Raw genomic sequence first — 20,000 nt, forward strand, 5'->3', positions numbered from 1 at the left:
TATCGGTGGATCTCTTCCCTTGTTATTGGTACTGTGCTGAAATTTGGAATTACCGTGAGGAGGTCTAGCACAAGTTAACAGAGCTGTCTTGAAGTCAGCGACTTACTAGGCTAGTGGACAGAATTGAACAGGCTGAAAATGGCGTGTAATTTGCATGCAAACATTATTTCCTTCGTTCTCGGAAAATCAAAGGAAGTAAGAGATACGTTATCCAAACATGAGGAAACTTGTTCAAAGACCGTGTATTTTGTCATAGCTGGGATCATAAAAGGGTAGTAGCCAAAACGCGGGGCCGGGGCCGGGGCCGGGGCCCCGGGGCCGGGGCCGGTGGTTTTAAAATGTGGAGCTCAGCGAGTCTTCAGTGTTTCTAGGTGATTCGCACCTGCGTACGAGCCAAGGATCCTGTAGATTTTCAGATTTTTATTCATACTAGCTGCTCGATCTATATGTCGTTGAACTAGTCGACTGAAAGGAAAATATTACAGAAGTAGATTAATGTTTTGGAATGCCGGCGATAGGCTAAAAGAAGAATGCAACTGATTTCTTGAATATATTACAATTTGTGTCTTCTAATCTACACGATCTTATGGTTTGATTTCTTCTATTGATTGTCTTTAACGTTCTTGATCGGAGGAAAGTGAAAAAGTAATTTGCGCGTTTGCAGTTTCGATTTATATATTTCTGAATTTCTAACTAGTTGTCACCTTTCAACTCATGCAAACTTGCTGTGGTAAATAAAATTGCGAATATAGTTCCATACATTAAAACAATTAAGCGACATAACTTTACGCGCGAAGCGCGAATCACTTAGTTTAACGTATTAAATTTTAGTCGGAAATTCTCTTCGAAAAGCAAACGATGTCCCCTTCGAAGCTTCCGTACGTTCCTTATATTTTTTGACTAATTTCCAACATAGATGAAGGAAAGATGCCGAACATTAAAAAATAACAGTACGGGAGAATAACCACAAAAATTGAAACGAAAAAATTTTGAAAAAAAAAGACCCCCCGACCCCGACCCGGACCCCGACCCCGGCCCCGCGTTTTGGCTACTACGTCATAGGTACCAGATTTTGGATCAACATGCCCCGCTAAAAACTGTTAAGCTTCGAACTCGACCAACTCCGTTTATTGATGACAATATACGGGCCCTAATGAAAACAAGAAATTGCTGGCAAAAGTTAGCAAGACAAACAAACGATCCTGCTGTCTGGTTGGGCTATAAGAATTTTAAACGGGAAGTAGAGCGAGAATTACGAATCGCTCAAAGGAATTTTGTCGAAGATTCTATTTCACAAAAGGCAAATGACCCCTAACGCAATGTGGAAGACAATAAGATCATGTATTCCAAAGAAATCAGCGAGTACACCAGGTGATCTGGTGACGTAATTCGGAGGATTGGGGAGAAAAATTTTAACGCCGTATCCCACAAACTCGCGAGGCCTTATTTTCGAATTTAACATGGCAGAGGCGAGATTAGAGCTTGTCGGGTCTACTTGAATGTTCTTTCAGTAACAGGAAATGTGGTAGACACTGAATGATCTCTTGAGTTTTGGCGATGGAAATACTGCAGGGAGTTTGGAAACAACACCTAAGGCCGCACGCGGTTGTGGGATACGGCGTTAAAATTTTTCTTCCCAGTCCTCCAAATTACGCCACCAGATCACCTGGCAAGAGTTTACAGTGATGATGATAAAAGTGTTGCTGATAGATTTAACCAGTTTTTTTACTTCGGTTGGAGAAACAACGAATGAAAAAATCAATCTGCTTGCAAATGAATGTGGCTACGTTCCAATGCAACCAACCTACAGTCCTGAATTTCCAACTGCAGAACAATTAACAGTTACTTAAGTTCATTTTTATTGTAGAATAGTAATTAGCAATCCGAGCTAGAACTATCAGCAAAGTTTTAAAAATTTCATGGGAGACTATTCAGAGCTACCTTATTCAGCCATCTTGTCGCCACCAGGCACCTCCACTCAGTCCAGGCCATCCCTTTAAATTTCGTTTAGCACCCGCTTCGAACGAGTGTCCAAGGGTTTCACGGCAAAGTAGGCCTAGAAGATGCGGCCGTTCACATTTACAACCTTACACATATTTACCGTGGTGCGATTTCTGTGCTTCGTATAACTTCCCGGCGATAATCAGCTCCCTTTGGAATATTTAGAATAATATAAGTTAGAAACCAATTGATATCTGATGTCCCCCCTTCCACCCCTCACTACATGTACAGCTCCTACAATGGATGGGCTTTTTTTACCCTTCGTGTTCGCACAACATCGGATAGTCGCAACAAAAGGGTGAAGGGAGGACGTTTACATGTTGAGTTCTAGCACTGAGAAGTCCATAACCCAAAAGTCCCAATCCGCAATGGACTGTAGCCCATCAGTTTCCTGTGTCTATTTTACGACCGCTGCTGCCAGGTTTTTGCGGCAAAAAACGTAACGGTATTGTGTTCCTTGCACGACCCATGATTTCACATTAAACACGAGCAATCTTTCTTACGGGTAATTGGTTGACCAATCTGACCAATCAGAGGGGCTGTGGTCATCAGGCCCAAGCTGATTGGCCATAACCTGACTGGGCCCGTATTTCAAATTCAGATAATAGAGTAAACAGATAGGCCAAGCGCAAGAGAGAGATGTCGACACTTCTGGATTATTGCCTTCTGGCTTTAGTAGTATAGTTCTTCAATCATTATTTCCTCAATATAAGTTGGTCGAGAACAGTCTGTAAGTTCTTCAATAATCTCGTCCATAGATGGCCTGTTCCCAGGATCTTCGTTAACACAGCTTCTTACAAGAGTGCGTATTTTGGAATGCGGATGATGCATTTCTATCCTGTCTATTTGCATCTGAAGCTGTTCTCGATTGGGTTCTTGTCTGATACTCATTTCACAAAGAAGAACACCGTAACTGTACACATCAGCCTATAAACAAATGCAGCCAAAAATTACATCCAGGCATCCCTAGCGACGAAAAAGTATTCGATTATTATTAGTGTCAAAGCACAACATAACCAATGTAACCATTACCTACACATCACACCTTTCCTCACACCTACACCTTACTTCATTCACCGTGTAAATATGTATAAGCTTGTGAGCTTGTTTTATTAAATTCTGTTCGTACATGCAACGAAAGGTACAACAGAATTGTAAATATAAACAACCCGGACGAATGTCACAGAGCCTATTCAAAAATAGCAACCAACGAATTCTTTTGTATTTCGTTCATGCTAATGAGACCGGTTAGGATAGCTAGTATTAGGAGAATAAAATAATTTAATAGTCTCCATTTATGAATAGACTATTTAATTAAAACACTTTGTCGCACTAACATACAAAATAGTTTCTAAAAAGGCTTCTTGCAATGCAAAAGTTTTATTTAAAGTTAAAACAACAGGTTATGCTAACCTTCTTCCACAATTTTCCTCAGCCCTTAATAAGGTTTCAGAATTAGCCGGATGCACTCGTTGTAAAATTTCGATTTTTTAAAAAAATAATTGTGCAAACATTACCCGTCACATTGGACTCATATTGTCGGAGATCGCTAAAACGAGCATGAAATTGACGCTAGAAATTCTTTTCCCCGCGTTAACCTCAACTACGTGCTTGTTGCCGTCCAATCGTGAGAATGCCCAACCGGCCAATTCAGTCAGTTTATAAAGTAGGACTTCACCCGGGTCATCGGCTTGAATATCCAAAGCCCTATTCCCTATCCTGCATGCAGTCTCCATTTCTGACAAAACAACTTCATCTTTTTGCATTTAACCCATTGATTTCCCTCCTGACATAACGCAAGTTTATTTTGTTCCTTAACTGGGGCCTCTTTAGGGTGTATGGGTTAACAGCATCTGGGTCCTCTCAAAAGCTATATCCCCTTTAAACAGGCAAGCAAAAAACGTGATCACAGATAGTTTATTCACATTTGCTCCGAGCATTGGATCTCAGGCCAATACTGCAGTGAACCACTTCATTTTCAAAATAGGAAAAAAAGCAAAGTAGTCCCAAAACAATGCATCCCGAGACTAACCTTGCAAGATATCTTGTTCTCCGTCTGCACAAACTCAGGTGCACTGTAAACAGGCGCTCCTGCACAATTTATATTGCTACGATGGACAAAATTAGCAGTACCATAATCGGACAGTTTGGCCTTCCAGCCGTTACCAGATCTCCACAGCAACACGTTAGAACTGCTTACGTCATTGTGAAGAATGGGGTTTGCTTTCTCGTGTAAGTAGCAGAGAGCGTAAGCCACGTCCAAAGAGATAGCTTGCTCATTTTCGACGGGTAGCTCACCAGGACTTGGGTACAGCTTGCTCCTTAGACTGCACTCAAGGAGTTCTGTAACTAGTAAAGGTCTTTCATCGTTTGTTGCGCCAATAACTAACAGCAGACAAGGATGGCGACATTTTGACGCCATGTTCACTTCACGCTCAAACACATCTCTGCTCCATCCTGTAATTTCTTCGTGCATCTCTTTTACAGCAACACCGCAATATTGAAATCTCCCCCTATAAACAACTCCCCATGCGCCTCTCCCAAGTTCATGACTTGTAATTTGGATATCACCTCTGTTTACCACCCAGTCCATTTGGCTTCCTCTTTGTCTTAACTGCCCTTCAAGTTCATTGATACGTTGTTGTAGCTCCTCCTCTCTCCTTCCCCCTTGTATTGACTGCGTTTCAGGTAAATCTAGACACAGATATCCGGATATTTTTTGAGATATTTAGAAGATCTAAAGATGTTTGGAAAATCTCGACATGTCTAGAAAAAAAGTTGTGATATTTGGAAATTATTAGGGAAAAACTATTGAAATCACGTTTTCCCCCAGAAAAATGGAGAACGAAAGCAATTAGTTTTAAGTTAAATGCTACTTACAGGCACAGAAATTCAAATAAACTTAACAAATCCTTTCATATGGGCTTGCAGTAATCGCATGCAGGAGTATTCTCCTTTTAATATATGCCACATTGCTCCGAGTAAACAATCAATAACTTTTCTTGGAACTTTCTTGGAGACTGTAGGCCGTACGGGGAAATGAAATCCAAGGACGAATAAGTAAAGTTGTTTAGTGTAGCTTAGTGTTTTGTTGAATGCCTTACAAGGACACCGTTGAATCTCTGTATTGCTTCATACTTTGCTAGGTTATGGTTGCATTATTCAAGGAAAGAAACATACATATTTTCTGGACATTTACAAAAAAATCCGGAGAGATATTTTGAGGGAAAAAAAGGAAACTTCCGGAAACAAATTTTGGGCAATTTCGCGTGATATTTGTGTCTCCGCCTACCTCCAAATACATCAGTGATACGTTGTTGCAGCTCCTCCTCTCTCGTGTTCCTTTGTCTTAACTGCCCTTCACGTTCATTGATAAGTTCCCGTCGCGAGTGAAAATGATTGATGAGTCGATTCCGCAATCTTCTGCTCCAATGTGTTGACTGCCGTTCACGTTCATTGATACGCTGTTGTAGCTCATCTGGAGCTGGTTCATCCTCTCTATTTCCACTATGGTTCTGCCCCATAGGTGTTGCCTAAAGCACTCTTATCTCACTCATGCCTCGTGGACCATATTGACGGCCGTCAGTGTAAAATAACGTAATGCCTTTGAGACAGGAAAATTTTAATAGCCCATGTAAACAAAAAGAGGACGGGGCAATCAAGCTCTTACTACCCTGCTTGCAAATTGTTTGTTATCTCATTACTTTCACTTTTGTTGTTTCTGCTGCTGTTATTTTCTTAACGCGCGAAAAAAACAAAGGCCTTTGCGATGAAAAAGTTCATTTTTCTGTTGAGCGTATCCTATGGTAGGCTTGTCAGAATTTCAAAGCAAAATAAGTGATTTAGGGGGATTAATCTGCCGGCAAAACAAGACCTAAAATCAATAGCACTAATGCGTAACATTTACGAGAAAACTGAAAAGCAGACAGAAAATCCCTTGGATAGTTTGATTGTTAACTAAAACGTGGTCACGTGATCTCGTCAGATACTTTGCCCAATTTCATTCATCCCTCGTAGGGAAATCTGAGCTTTTTGATTGGTTAATTTGAGTTTGATAATGGTCGATCTAATGATCGGCCACATCTGTCCAAATCGTATGTCGATGAAAAAAACCTGATCGAAGCTTAAAAATCGAGCAGGATTTTTCAAAATCCTGCTCGATTAAAACCTTAAAAGGTTGCAGAGCCGTGTAAATGCCATTGTTTTTGGCACAAGCCATCAACTTTTCAAGTTCCTATGGCTGTGAGGTGAACGACATTTGGAAGTTGGAGAGATTCTGCGAAATTCTGGAGACACTCGGCCTTGAGCGGTCTTTGAAGTTGCATGGCGTCTTATTTCTTTCTCTTGTATTTGACGACGCGTCAGTGCTGAAGGGGAAAACGGGCGTCCCAAAAACCCATCAAATCACTCCGGACAACGCAGAGGTGTGTAAACTTTAGTTATCTGACTGTCCATGAAATAAAATTTCATAAAGAAAAGTCGCGATTTGAAGTTTTTAAGGAACATTTCCCTCGATCAGTTGAATTACTGTAAATGCAGGAAATCAATAACCTTCTCATGCCTACCTACTCATCCCCTGTACAATTTGTTGCCCAGAGTTAAAGAATCGTCAAAACGCCTATTTGTGAGAACCCAAACGAGCTTACTACCTTGTGTTAACCCGGAACGTTTTAAAGCTAGTTTTATTAATCGACTCTATTTTATATACACTTTTACTTTTGAGCCAATTATATTAAACATGTAAATATAGGTATGTATTTGTGCTTTATATTCAATAAACTAAGATTTTAAAGATTTTTTTTTAATAACGTGACGTTACGCGGGGTTGTCCACCTGTTCTTAGAGGTTAGCGACATTAGGGACCCTTAATTTCTTGAACTATCATTAACAATTTGCACAGCCCCGTTCTCAGTCAATAATTTTTCTCATAACCCTCCCCCGCGAAGGAGTAAATTTTTTGTAATCCCCCAAAAAACATATGCCACGAGCTATGCATGCTGTACAGATAACGCAACCATCTTTTTGACAATATCAAGATATTACAATTTTATTAAGTTAGCAAAAGAGAAATGTGTGAGCTCGCTGTAAACTTAAAGTTTGTGTTCGTTGAAGAGTCCAATAAAAGAAAAATCAAATTAGCAGGGAGCGTAGTCTACTCTGATCCATATCACTTACCATCAAAATGGATCAGTAAACAGTATCTTTTGCTTTTTGATTTAGAAACACGTGCAAATTCTATATTGAGGTGCCAAACAATGATTAAGTAATTGCACATAGTTTCGGAAAATGAGACGAAATAGTCTGCAGGTGTTCCGATACCTCACTAGTTTAATGACTCACAGTTTCAACTCGCAAAAGTTCTATGGCTCACAATCACAACATTCGATCAACTGCGTTTTTTTAGCCTTGAGAAAGTATCTATACATTTGATACTTGTTTATCTTGTTAATGTGCAGTTTCCTTATCTAGTTTAACATGCATGTTTAGAAGCGGAAATGTCATATCAGTCACGAACACGTCACGAACAGTCTCCGACACGCTCCCTCATGTATTTCCACTCTGGGAATACATGTTGCACTTGGAGACTCAACAAAAACATCAATTGATTACAGCTGGTAATAATTTGAATGTTCCGGTTTCTAAGTCCTTCACTACTCACTTCCTAGCTCTGTACTGGCAATTTCTTGAATTCTCTCAACTGCTTTTAGAGCTGAATTTCGCTTTGGTCTGAATAACTCTAGAGGGTACAAATATTGCACTGGTCGCTTTAACACCCCTCTTCCGCCGCGCAGCTTGGCTCCACGCACGACTCCGTCTCGTCCGAACAGTTTCTTCACAACTCCAAGCTTGCATGCGTTATCATTTTTTAGACTCGTCCTTAATGATCACCACTTCTTCAATTGAGGGGTGTAAGGTTTGCTCTCCTCCACTCTTGGTATGCCGCTCTCTCAGACTTCTCAGGTACTCTTTCGACCACCTTAACCACAATGCTTCTTTGCATCGGAGGATGTACTTAGCTCGTTTCGGTAAATCTTGCTCCCGTAAGTGATGGGCACCTAACTCTGGAGGTTGTGTTGATCGTAGGCGCAGCATAGAGCTTGGGGTAAGAAGTGTCTTCTTCCACGTAACTGAGGGGACGCTCGACTTGTGATGAATTTGCTGGTTTGTAGGCTTGTAAGCAGGTCGAGATACACAGCTCTTGTTAGGCTACAGGGGTTACCTGTGCGCAAACAAGTTGTCTTTTGGAAGGTAAGTGGGGTATGAGCCAATCATTCTTCCTCTGCTCCAATATCCCGCTGGCATCTGGTTGCAAGTTGAGTTGAAGCTTGTCAGCTCGAAAGTTCTCAGGGCATGTGCCTTAGCTTGGGCTTGCTTGGTCCACCAAACTTCCTGGTTATTTATCTCATCTGTGCACAGTGGTCCTTTCACTCTACTTGTTTTCGGACTTCTGCAATTGAAATAAAATCTGGTTAACCATGCGAATATTCGCCAAGTATTCTTCAAATTGTACTTTACCATATGCTCTGTGAACTCATCTTTCTTCGACAACGCCATGGCTAGTACTTCTTTTGCTCTTTGGATTCTGTACTGGACTCGGGCGAGGGTCCAATATCCACATTGGTGGGCCACTTGTCTGGAAAAGATAACCACGCCGGACCGTTTATCCACTGGACTGCATTGCTTGCGTTCCCGCCTGTGCTTTTTAAGTCCGCTGGGTTTTGATCGGTGGGCACATGGCGCCAAGTTATGTCCTAATGTTGCTCAATCTTCTGAACCTTGTTTGTAACGAACTGCTACTCTCCACTTCCGTTAATCCAATAAAGGGCTACCAGCAGTAGATATGTGGGTGATTGTCGCTCAACGCTTCTTGAACGTTAACTGCTAGATTAGTCGCCATATGTCCTGCAACGAGTTCCAGTCTGGGTATGGTCAAATTCTGTTTTGCAAGACGTGATTTGGCAGTCATGAGACCCTGAGATTCTTCCTTAACTACTGCATAAACTGCGGCACAGACTCCTTGCAAACTTGCATCTCTAAACGAATGAAGGGGGTAGTTGCTAAAGGAACTGTGGTGCTGCGTCGGTGGGGAAGTAGTATACAAACATTTGGTTTTATCAACGGAGTTGATAATGTAAATTGGCCACCGTACAGAGATCCTAAAAGCTGACGTCTCCAGCGTTAGCCCTTCGTCAGAGTGAATCGAGGAACTGTGGGTTATGTGTAGTTTTTATTGTAGAGTAGGAGCTACGCTATCTTTCACGTTACCCCCAATAGCGTAGATCCTACTCTACTAAAAAAAACTACACATAACCCGCAATTCCTCGATTCGCTCTGACGAACGGCTGACGCTCAAAACGTCAGCTTTTAGGATCTCTATGTACGGTGGCCAATTTACATTATCAACTCCGCTGATAAAACCAAATTTGTGCATCTCTAAAGGCATCAAGATGGATAGACTTTATTGGCTCTCTGAATGGTAAAAATCGCTCTCGTCACACTTAAGCTTCCAGGGAGACCTCCACGCCACCTTTTCCAGCTCTCGTCCAAATCTGCTGGGATGGGAGTGTCCCTGGGCAACTTCCTCTCGCAAATGTCTCTGAATATGAACTTGCCACAGAGTGTCGTGGATGATACAAGTCCAAGTGGGTCGTAGACTTTGGCCAGCTGCGACAAGATTTCTCGTTTGGTTGGGTTAGCTGGTTGCTGTGGGACACACCATGTATCAGCAATTTTGTCTCATGGAAGTCCTAATAGCTTCGTTACTGTCGTTGATGACCCTAACTGCTGTAACGCAAAGCTCTGATCTTCACTGTTGCCTCTTGCTCGGGTGCATTTGAATTCCACTTGTGCAAGGTGAATTTGGCGTCAGCGAAGCTTTTGATTGACCCTTCTTTCTGTTGGTATGCTTACCTTACTGATGGTGCGCCAGATATCAAATCGTCTACGTAGGGGCTCGTTTTGATTAGGACAATTAATTCTGGTTCGCGCTGCTCCCTCGCCTGTAATGTAGCGTAGCCTAATGTAATGTAGCCTAAATGAACTAGTGCAGTACGAGTTTCTCTCTCTCTTAAGTAGTTCTTCTTTTGCCTTTTCTGCAATTTGTTTCTTTTTCCTTTAAGCAAAGGTTAGCAGATTTCATTTATTTTTATTTTTCCTGGCCCGACTCGATTAGCTTCCGCTACCTGCGGTGCCAGGTCTGTTATTACTGTATTATGTGCAAAAATGTAATAAAGTTGTTGTTGTTAAGTTGTTGTTGTAATTGCTGCTGTATAGGAACTGGGATGAGGTCAGGCCAAACAGTGCTCTTGTGAATCTGAAGGTTTCGATGTCTGTTTGACTTCTTGGTTTCCAGTGAAATCTTAAGGCATCCCTATCTTCTTCTTTAATTCGTACTTGCAGAAAAGCTTTCTGTAGGTCACCTGTCAATAGTAATGGATGGAACCGGCCCTCACCAAAACGCTCCATAAAAGATTCTGTAGGGGCGGCCCCGGATGCAGAGAGTCGTTTAGTGAGGGATGGCTTGGCCCTTCTCTAGCTGATGCATCACAGACAATACTGACTTTTGTGGTTCGTGCATTTTTCCTGACAACTGTTTTATGTGGGATATAGAATTCCCTCCCTGTCACTGTGGCTGGTGCTGGGTTGGTAACTCCTTCGTGTAGCTGTTCTTGTATTATGGTGCCATACTGGTCATAGGTGTTAGTGCGTTCAAGCCTCTTCAGCAGTTGCTGCAATCTTCGGAGGCTCCTTGACTTGTTTTTAGGCAGAGTTGGACGTCCTCCCTTCCATGGTAGACCCGTTTCATAATCAATTTCTGGATAGCGGATTAGTTGTTCTTTGAACTCAGCGAAAACCGCATCTTGATCGTTCGCGGATGATTCAGAAAGGCCAAGGACATCCAGTCGACAGAGCTGTTCATAGTCCAACCGGGTTGACTGTGTAAGTAACATAGGGTTTAACCTGTCTTCGTGTCCTGGTGACATGATATTCCAGCCAAGGGCAGTTTTCTCTGGAACAAGTTAACCCGATAAACCAACCTTTGGCAGTGTTTCGGTCTTAATATTCGCGTACTCTGATGCTCCCAGGACAAGATAAACTGGTAATAGCGGCTTTGCGTCATTGTCATCCATTCGAACTCCTTCCAAGTGTTTATCTTTCGTCTTCAACTCTTCATAGTTGGGGCTTGGCAAAACCACGAGTTCTGGCTTATCAACTTTTGACACTGATTTGTTTAGGCTGAAATCTCGATTGACAGATTCGACATTGATATCGTACAATTCTCCGTTGGTTGTCATTGACCCGAGCATCATTTCGATTTTTTTCGTCTTTATTTCAGCAGGCTTCGTGCGCAAGGCGTTGATGAGCTTAGCAGAGGCATAAGAGCTACCAGCTCCAGTGTTGAGAAGTGCACGAGTTTTAATGCCATCAACTTCCAAAAGCATCACAGGGTAAACAACTTTCGCGGAATCTTCACTTTGAACAGCTGTCAGCATTCCTTCCGGTTTTCATTCAATATCACAAATTGATGTATGGTGTTTCTTGCTACAATTCTGGCATGAGGTTTTGCTGCGACATTCGACTACCTTGTGAGGACCAGTACAATTGAAACACAATCGTTTTTGAACCAGAATAGACTTTCTTTCAGCGACGCTGGTGACAGTAGGGCAGGTAGAGGATTTGTGCTCCATGGCGTCGCAGTAAACGCATGTTTGAGTACGTGACACATTCTTTTGCTGTGTTTTGAAGAGCTTGGAGGGATGCTTATCTGTTTTCCAGTCATCTTGATGATTACGATCTGCTTTACTTGACAGTTGACGTTCTATTGGATTTCTTCGTGTCCAAAGCCTAAAACATTTTGACAATTTCTCGAAGGTACAATTTTCCCACGATTGGTCCATACGAACCAAATCTCCTCTTATGGTGGGCCGCTTATCCAGAGTCAAAGAAACATAACCAATGACGTGTTCCAATTTCCCTAGCGCCTGCAAGGATTGCACACAAAATGTCAACTTGTAACTGAATTCGTGAATGCGTTGCGTGTTCGCGTTTGAAATTGTTGGCAGCTCACGTATCTGACCCATGTATGCCTTGTTAACTTCTGAGTCTTTCCCATAATTGTCTTGGCACGGTTGTATTCCTCGCCTGAAAACGACAAACCTTCTACACACTTTCTCGAATAGGCGAATTTTGTAACATTTGGAATCGCAGCCTTGTCAATCATTTCCACGAACTGATTCCAAAATCTTGGCCAATCTTCGTATGTTCCCTCGAATCGGGCGATGTGTAGCTAGGTAGTTTCGCTGGTTGTCCAGCTTGGAGCTCTCCTGATCACTTATATATTTGACTCGAGGCTTGCAACTGGGCATTGGTTTCTTGCTCCTTTGCCAGGCGTAATTCTGCTGGTATTTTAGTTTGGCTTCGAATAATTTTCTTTTAAATTCTTGTTTGTCTCTCGTATTTTCCTCTTGATACTCATTTAGAGCTGTTTTCAGGCACTTAACAGCCTGGTCGGCTGTGATAATCTTGTCAACCACCTCTGAATTCCATTGCTGTATTCCTTTGATATCCTCCTCCTTTGCCTCAATTTTGAATTCCTCCGAAGCTCGCTTGTGTTTATCTGCTTTGCTTGCTAAGGCTTTCAAGGCTGAAAGGTGTCTTTCTACGATTTCTTCATATCCCGATCCCAAGATAGAGTCGGTTCTGCCGACAGCGATTCGTAGATGTGCAAGCTTTGTTTCTAGCGCTCTTTGCGTTGCTTCCATTTGTTTAGGTTATGATATGGCGTTTTCCCTTTTTTTGCTCTAAATGAAATCCCTGAGGATTACAAAGGTCCCGTCGGAGGTGCCACTGTTTCGAAAAATGAGACGAAATAGTCTGCAGGTGTTCCGATACTTCACTAGTTTAATGATTCACGGTTTCAACTCAAAACTAGACGCTTCCGTGAAGCGTACATTGGGTTGCCTGTCGTACGTGTTACAGAAAATCAGAAGGCACTGAATTGTGTGGTATTGAACTGCAGCATTCCAGTTAATTTTTTCAAGTCGGGGGTCAATAACACCATTTGAGGGGTCACCCAGATGTCGTGCCAGCAGAGGCTCTTTTACTCACACGTTCACAATTTTAATTATTTTGTAATGTCCTGTCCCATTTTGATGTCTTTTAGTTTTTTAAGCTTTGGTAATAAATTCAGTTTACAGATAACAAAACACGCTTTTAGTAAAATTCACTCCTTTCTTCTTTAAATAAATAGTCTGCAAAAAAACTAATTGCAAATTGCTCTGACGGACATTTTCCTCCATGTCATGCATGTCTTGCAGTTGCACTAAGCAAACGTTTATTACACACACTAAGATTTTGTTTCCGCTTCATAATTTCTCTTCTTTTCAGTCTAATCTGATGCCAGGTCAGCGTCTTTCTGTTGTGTTAACTTAATTAAATATACCATGCCTCGTGAGGTTGTACTTATCGTCTACCGTCCACTTGATTTCCACTCGCAAAATTACCTCCAGAACCTACTTCTTGACACGAAAATCCTTTACTATTGCCATAATAACTATCCAGTCAGGCTCACATATTACAAAACATGATGAATTCATTAAGGCCACCTCTTCCAGCGAAAAAATTATTGAAACAAACAACATATTTGCTCTAAAAACCTCTTCCTATTTCATGGCGTGCGTGAAGACAAGAAACTCAATCTTGTCAAATTACCATGTACGCAACAAAATATATTTTAGGTTCAAACCCTCCCCTGAAGAGCCATTTCCTTGAATAATGGAGCACAAAATAGTCGACAAGCTTTCTTTCAAATAATTCTTGACTGTCACATTTCCAATTATTTTTTTACCTGAAGACTGCCAGACAACAGAAATCACAGATCCACTTAAGGTATCAGTGTACCCAAAATGACAACCGCGCATTGTCGCTGCTTCACGGGTACACGTTTCATAAAAACCTCAATAAAGTATATATTTTCTAAAAGCTTAGGAATGGTAAATTCCGATTATTAGTTGATTTAAGGCAAGAAATAAAAACATTTCCTAAGTATGTAGTTTTCACAAATTGAGTTCTTTTCCGGTCAGAATTTAACCCTAGAAAGCGAGCGACATCGCTACGTTTTCTTCAAACCTTGATCTAAAAAAAAAACCGTGTCGGGGAATTTTGATTAATTGTCTGGTTTGTTTTTTATACGCTGTTAAACTTTAAATTTTTATAAAACAGGCATTAGCTTTGCTTAAATACTCATTGCTCTCGAAGAGGGCAAAAAATAAAAATTCCGGGACACGGCTTTTTTGCCACATCATCGGGCAACATTTTTGCCAAATTTCAGCGAAAAATGATGGAAACTTGTTGTAAACGAACTGGAAACGTGCGCCTCATTCGATGAAATGTTAGTTTTGGGAAATAATAGGGCGTTTTTCCGGCGTTTTTCAAAGTAACTACTGTTTCTAAATGCCATTTTTGTTTGTCACGGTTAATTCAGAGTCCTTGGCAGGATTCAAACCTGCAACCTCTGTAGCACCGGCGAAATTTCAAAAGTTTTTTTTTCCACCGGACAAATTGGACAAGATAGGGATTACATCCACACAAAAGCTCATGACCTTCAAGCGTTTATCTCTGGTTTACAGCTGGGGTTTTTTTCAATTTAAAAATTTCCTTGGGTGCTTTCCATTATGCCAAACCGACCGGTCAGAGATCAGTGGGAATACCGAAGGAAAATGGAACGACATTTTCCGATTAAACCGGGCCAACCAATAGGAATGGCTCTTGCCACTTTTTATTCCTTTTCCGAATTCAATAACTAGGGCAAAAGACCGGCTTGTCGGGATCACTTCTGGAGGTGGTCCACTTATTTCGGTTGGAATATTCCGACCGAAATAAGTGGACCACCTCCAGAGGTGATCCCGAATATTCCATTCGGAAGAAACCGAAACGGACCTTTCCATTTGATTTCCGACCGAAATTTCCGGAATCTTTGGCACAATGGAAAGCACCCCTTATTTACATGTAACGAAGCTCGTGCAGATTCTCGAGCGTGCAGCTTCTATCGTATTTTTCCCCATATTTGAGCATAAAATTGGTGTTTTAAAATCCCCAGCTTTGTTTCAAGGAAACGAGTTGCAAGTTATACGCATCAAGGTCATGTGCTTCTAATCCACATTGCCTCAGCGTCACATCACAAAAAATGGCTCATATTGCCCGCTTATGGAGCCAGCTATATCGTAGTCTGTGGTATAAAACACTAAGACCTTACCCACGTGAAATAACTGAGACACAACTCGATGTTTTGTCATCCCAGCCGCAGTAAGGATCAGCAGCAGAAATGCAAGCACTAAAAGATTAAAAAGGAAAACACTTACCAGCTTGATACTAAATTGCGAACACCTCTGTAAGAGGCTAAGTCGCGTTATTTTAAGCAGGGAAGTACCCAACGGGTGCCTGGGTTCCAGGGGTTCCCGAATTGCCCTTTTTCACTTTTACCCTTTAGTTCCAGAGATAAGCTCAAGAACAGTTTTTTAACAAATCGTAAGTACGTTAATAGGATAAAATGCCTACAATAACCTTAGCAAAGATTTCCCTGTTCAGGAAACTCTAACACACCTCTTGTCGTGCAAATATCGGTGACAATGCTCCAAACTAAGCTTTGAAAGCGAATGACGTGATCCCAAGTAAAGGACATGCTGAAAACCAATGAAAAGCATACAACACTATTGTTAGATACTTGGCACCTCTTGATTGGTTAATAGAAGCTTTAGCAAAACCACCCGAGAACACGAAGAAGAAAGGTCCGGGTTTCGAGGTCAAACACTGCTTTGAAAGAAAAGGATTGTTTGATCATTAACCCATCCCAATCATCTTTGCTTCATGCATGTACAATTGTACAGTTTTCAATCGTATTTTTAAGTTACTTGTAAGTGTTGTAATGTTTTAGTTTAGTGAATAATAAATAAAATTTTTAAATTAAAAAAAAAATGTATGTCATTTTTCGTCCAATCCCCTTTATTTTGGTTCGGGTCAAAACCGTTCTCATCAGTTTACATTAAAAAAAGGTCGGTACAAATTCGATGCTTTTATAAAATTGACTAGGTAAAACATTTCAACTTTCACGACGAAAGCATCAGATGACAACGACGAGAGATCACTGTAGAGTAAACGTTAATATTCACGACTTGAACAAAACAAAAGTCAAGAACGTGTCACCAATATGATCTTTCAATCGGGAACAACTATCGCTTCAAGAAAAATTATGCCGAAATAAATGACTATTATTATTTTTCTTTCAAGTGCAGATATGTTTAGAAACGCAGACAATTAGGTGCAGGCTGACTTCAATGATACGCGGAACAGAATTTCCCCATGCTCTTCTCCCCAACTTCAATATCACTCGTGTCTCTGAATACAGAAAGTTAACGCAACAAAATGTCCCCCATATGTTGCTCCTCAAGTAAGGATAAACACCTGCATTTACCCTCAGCTAAAAATAACGATAACCTTTACACTTTCCTCGTTGTTGGAGATAGGTAACAAAGGCTTAGACTTAAAGGGACACTTCGAGTTGGATGTCAAAATTGGGTGTCCATCTAACTCGGTGCATTTCTGATATAAGTGTTTCCTTCAAAGAAGTTATCTCGAACAACACTATATGATCCAGATCCAACTTACCCGATTCCGATCTATCACCGTAGTCTTGATCACTTCTCTCTTGTTGGACTGAAAAAATAAACAGACCCAAATGCTTTAGTTTTTCCAATGCAAAAATTACCATTTCCTTTATTTGTGGCACTGGAGGAGATCTGGCTAAGGTAAGCCCGGCAGGGACCTATAATTGCTTGCGTCCTTATATTATGATGCAAGTAATTCAACTTCTTCTCTTGCTTTCGTAGCACCTTTTCATAGCGGGAGGAGAAGAGAGGCTAATCGAGCCAAGCAACTAACAAACGTCCAATGAGTACAACAAAACTCAAACTCAATAATGGTCATCACTTCAGCATTCTGACGTCGGTTGTTCAAAAGGTGGATAGCGCTATCCAGCGGATAAACACTAGCGAAACCAATTGCACTATCCAGAGGATAGTGATTTATCCAGTGGGTAGCGTTATCCACCTTTTGAACAACTGGGGTCTGTTGTTTACTTGCAAAATAGCCCCTGCTGCCTAGTTCAAGGTTAAGTTCAAGGATAAATATTCTATTGAATTCTAAGCTTAAGGACGAGGCAACAAGGGTTACTTTCCAAGCAAACAAACGAATACTTAAGTGGTGGCTATTTTGGAATAAGGTGTATTGGGCAGCTTCATCTTTTTTGTACTTATCAAACATTTGCTAGTTACATGGCTCGATTAGCTTAAAAGTTAATACGCATATGATAAAGATGTTAAACTTTAGCAATTATCATCAATCTTTATATTATTATAAGATATAATGGACATTGTTAAATTACATTTTAAAAAAAATGAATAAACGGTTCTAGCGAGGTCTTGAGTTTACTTTGCTTTTGAAAATTTTAATCCAAGCTTTCGCCGATCTACGGCATCATCAGGGAGTACGAAAATATTACATCACCGCTATTTAATTCGCTGTGCTGTAACATTTTCGTATTCCCTGATGATGCCGTAGAGCGTCGAAAGCTTGGATTAAAATTTTCAAATGCCGCTTAGGCCTCACTCGAACAGTTTATGTACTTATTGACTGAGTGGGAGAGCCGAACGGGAAAATGTTTGGCCCGAGGTCACGATGACGTACGAACCGAGCGCAGCAAGGGCCAAATATTTTCCAGTCAATAAGCATTGACTCAGTCAATAAGCTTTTTATCATATGGGCTCTTTACACTATTCATGAGCAGAGTGTGAAGTTTGGACAAAATAAGTAAAAAAAATTGCACAGAAAATTTATCTCATATGCTGTTTGTATTTGCTTTTCTGGCTGTAAATAACTTCGATGTTTAAAAGTGACGAAATCCTCTAAAATCGCACAGCACGGCACAGTGCTTGTTCCTAGCAGGGCCGTAGGGCTTTTTCCGGCCCTGTTCGCGTTAATGCATAAGGCCCTCATACGCGGATTTTCGAAATAGTTTAACAATGAAAGTGCTCGCGGGGACGTACGGGCAATATGCTTTTTTTTTTTCGAAAATATGCTGCTAAAGGACAACATGAAAGGTGAATTAACTTTCATACTTTTGAATTTTGGACACTCAGTCCCTGGCACACCTTGATAACTTTGCAAATGTTTGCAAACACAATGAAATTATCTTATTCATTTTTTATACGAAAATGTGTCAATTAAAATCAATCAATGAATTAATTCCTAGTCTCCCTCGCAGCCGTTTTTTGGATGTCACGCAACGTTCCCCCAAAAGTAACATCCAAAAAACGGCCGCGAGGGAGACTAATTAATTCCATGTTGTCACGGTGTTGGTGACTATGATGCTATTGCGTGACGATGACTATGTTGTTTCCTCGCTTCATTATTTCATTCTATGTAAAAGCGTACTGTATACTTACTGGATAAACTTCCATTTCAGACAGAAGGCAAGGCTCGAAGATCGCTGGTAGTTGTGAAATTTTCATCACAGACCCTCGATCTAAAAAAGGACAAAATGTCAACATGCTCACCATGTAACAAAATCTCCTCAGGTACAAGGAGGAATGATGAAAAACCGAGTTTCCGTTTATAAAGGCGCTTAAATAAGGACGACGAAGGCGCCTACGAGAACGTCACAAAGCAATAGATGCAACGAATAAAAGCAGAGACTTTGCTCGCCCCAAATGTAAGTTTTAAATCTTGGTACATTTCTTTGCCGGTGAAGTTAAGTCCTTATCAGGTTTACGAGGGTAGCACGTAAAATGAGCTTGTGGCCCTCAATCAAACAAGACCACAACACTGGGAATCCTGTGCCCGTGTAGTGCACGAGTGGGATCTTCAACGTCCAACAGAGTCTTGTGACTTATTTCATAAGTCGGGGTCTACGCTTTGCAATCCTTATGCGAGAAGACTGGAAGGCGTAACCATTTGCCGATCAAATTACAAAAAAACAGCACTTTTTCCTTAGTTACTCAAAGACCCTGAGTGTTGGTTCGGCCCGAAGGAGTTTTGATCTCTCGACCTCCCACAAAGTAAGAAGTCCGATGCCCAAGCAACTGGTCCACCCGGACAGCAGTCTGTGACGTTTTCGTCTCGTCCTCCTGACGACGTGAAATGACGTGGAGGACGCGAGCACCTGACGATGAATTTCCAACGATACATGTATTCACACCAATTTTATACGTAGAATGTTCATCCATGTTTCATGCCGAATAACTTGGAATGATCTCGAAATGATCTCCTAAATGATTACAACAACGGGAAGCAAATTTTTCTGAGTACGTTCTCACTGTCGGCGTCGTCCATTCGTGTCATCGTGGAGGCGTTTTCTTTGATGTGTGTGTGTGTGTGTGTGTTTGTGTAGATTGATTTTCTCATAAACCCAGGCCTTGCAAGATTATGATATACCAGGACCCCATTACTAGGAGCGTACAACTACTTTGTATTTGTGTAACGGTGTTGTTACAGACCGAGATATGTTTCGATTGATTTTCTCGCGAAACCAGTACTCGGGTGTCTCGTTGCAAGCCAAATCTGTGAAAATACCGTTACATAGACCTAGAATAGCCCTTGTCGGAGTTATCAGTGCTTGTGCCACATAAACGAGTCTAAGGGGTCATTTTGTATTGAATCGACCCTTAAGCCTCTTTTGCATGTAGTTTTAAAAGAAAATGTGCTTGCAGGCTGAACTCCAATAAGGTCCATTGGTCCTGGTTATGGGTTCCTAGACAAACCTTACATAATTATGGGCAAACGTTACTTTAAATGTTTCTTTCTCCGTGGAAAAAATAAAAAAACCGTTTTCCCTTAAACATTTTGCGCTCAATGGCCGGGCAAAACGCTGTGCTATTGGAGGTATTTTACAATTCGTTTTGCAATCATTTCGTGCGTGTGGCCACAACAAAAAACCTTCGCCCCGA

The 20,000-nt window shown here is 41.2% G+C and overlaps 1 protein-coding gene across 2 annotated transcripts in view; it reads right to left on the minus strand.

Annotated features, from left to right (window-relative positions):
- Positions 1 to 1,160: 1,160 nt before the first annotated feature.
- LOC138013317 (semaphorin-5A-like) overlaps positions 1,161 to 20,000 on the minus strand; it is a 28,180-nt gene continuing 9,340 nt past the window's right edge. The window contains exons 9-13 of one of the 2 annotated variants that reach the window (XM_068860355.1): positions 18,501 to 18,580; positions 16,666 to 16,713; positions 15,604 to 15,683; positions 15,257 to 15,334; positions 5,448 to 5,605 (exon numbers count right to left, since the gene is read on the minus strand). In XM_068860355.1, the coding sequence (XP_068716456.1) occupies positions 5,584 to 5,605; positions 15,257 to 15,334; positions 15,604 to 15,683; positions 16,666 to 16,713; positions 18,501 to 18,580 (308 nt within the window). In that variant the 3' untranslated portion in view covers positions 5,448 to 5,583. Of the gene's footprint in view, positions 2,929 to 4,033; positions 4,696 to 5,293; positions 5,606 to 15,256; positions 15,335 to 15,603; positions 15,684 to 16,665; positions 16,714 to 18,500; positions 18,581 to 20,000 lie in introns of those variants that run through there. The other variant, XM_068860354.1, reaches the window with a different exon arrangement.

The sequence above is a fragment of the Montipora foliosa genome, chromosome 8 (assembly GCF_036669935.1).
Source record: "Montipora foliosa isolate CH-2021 chromosome 8, ASM3666993v2, whole genome shotgun sequence".
NCBI classification, from domain to species: domain Eukaryota; kingdom Metazoa; phylum Cnidaria; class Anthozoa; order Scleractinia; family Acroporidae; genus Montipora; species Montipora foliosa.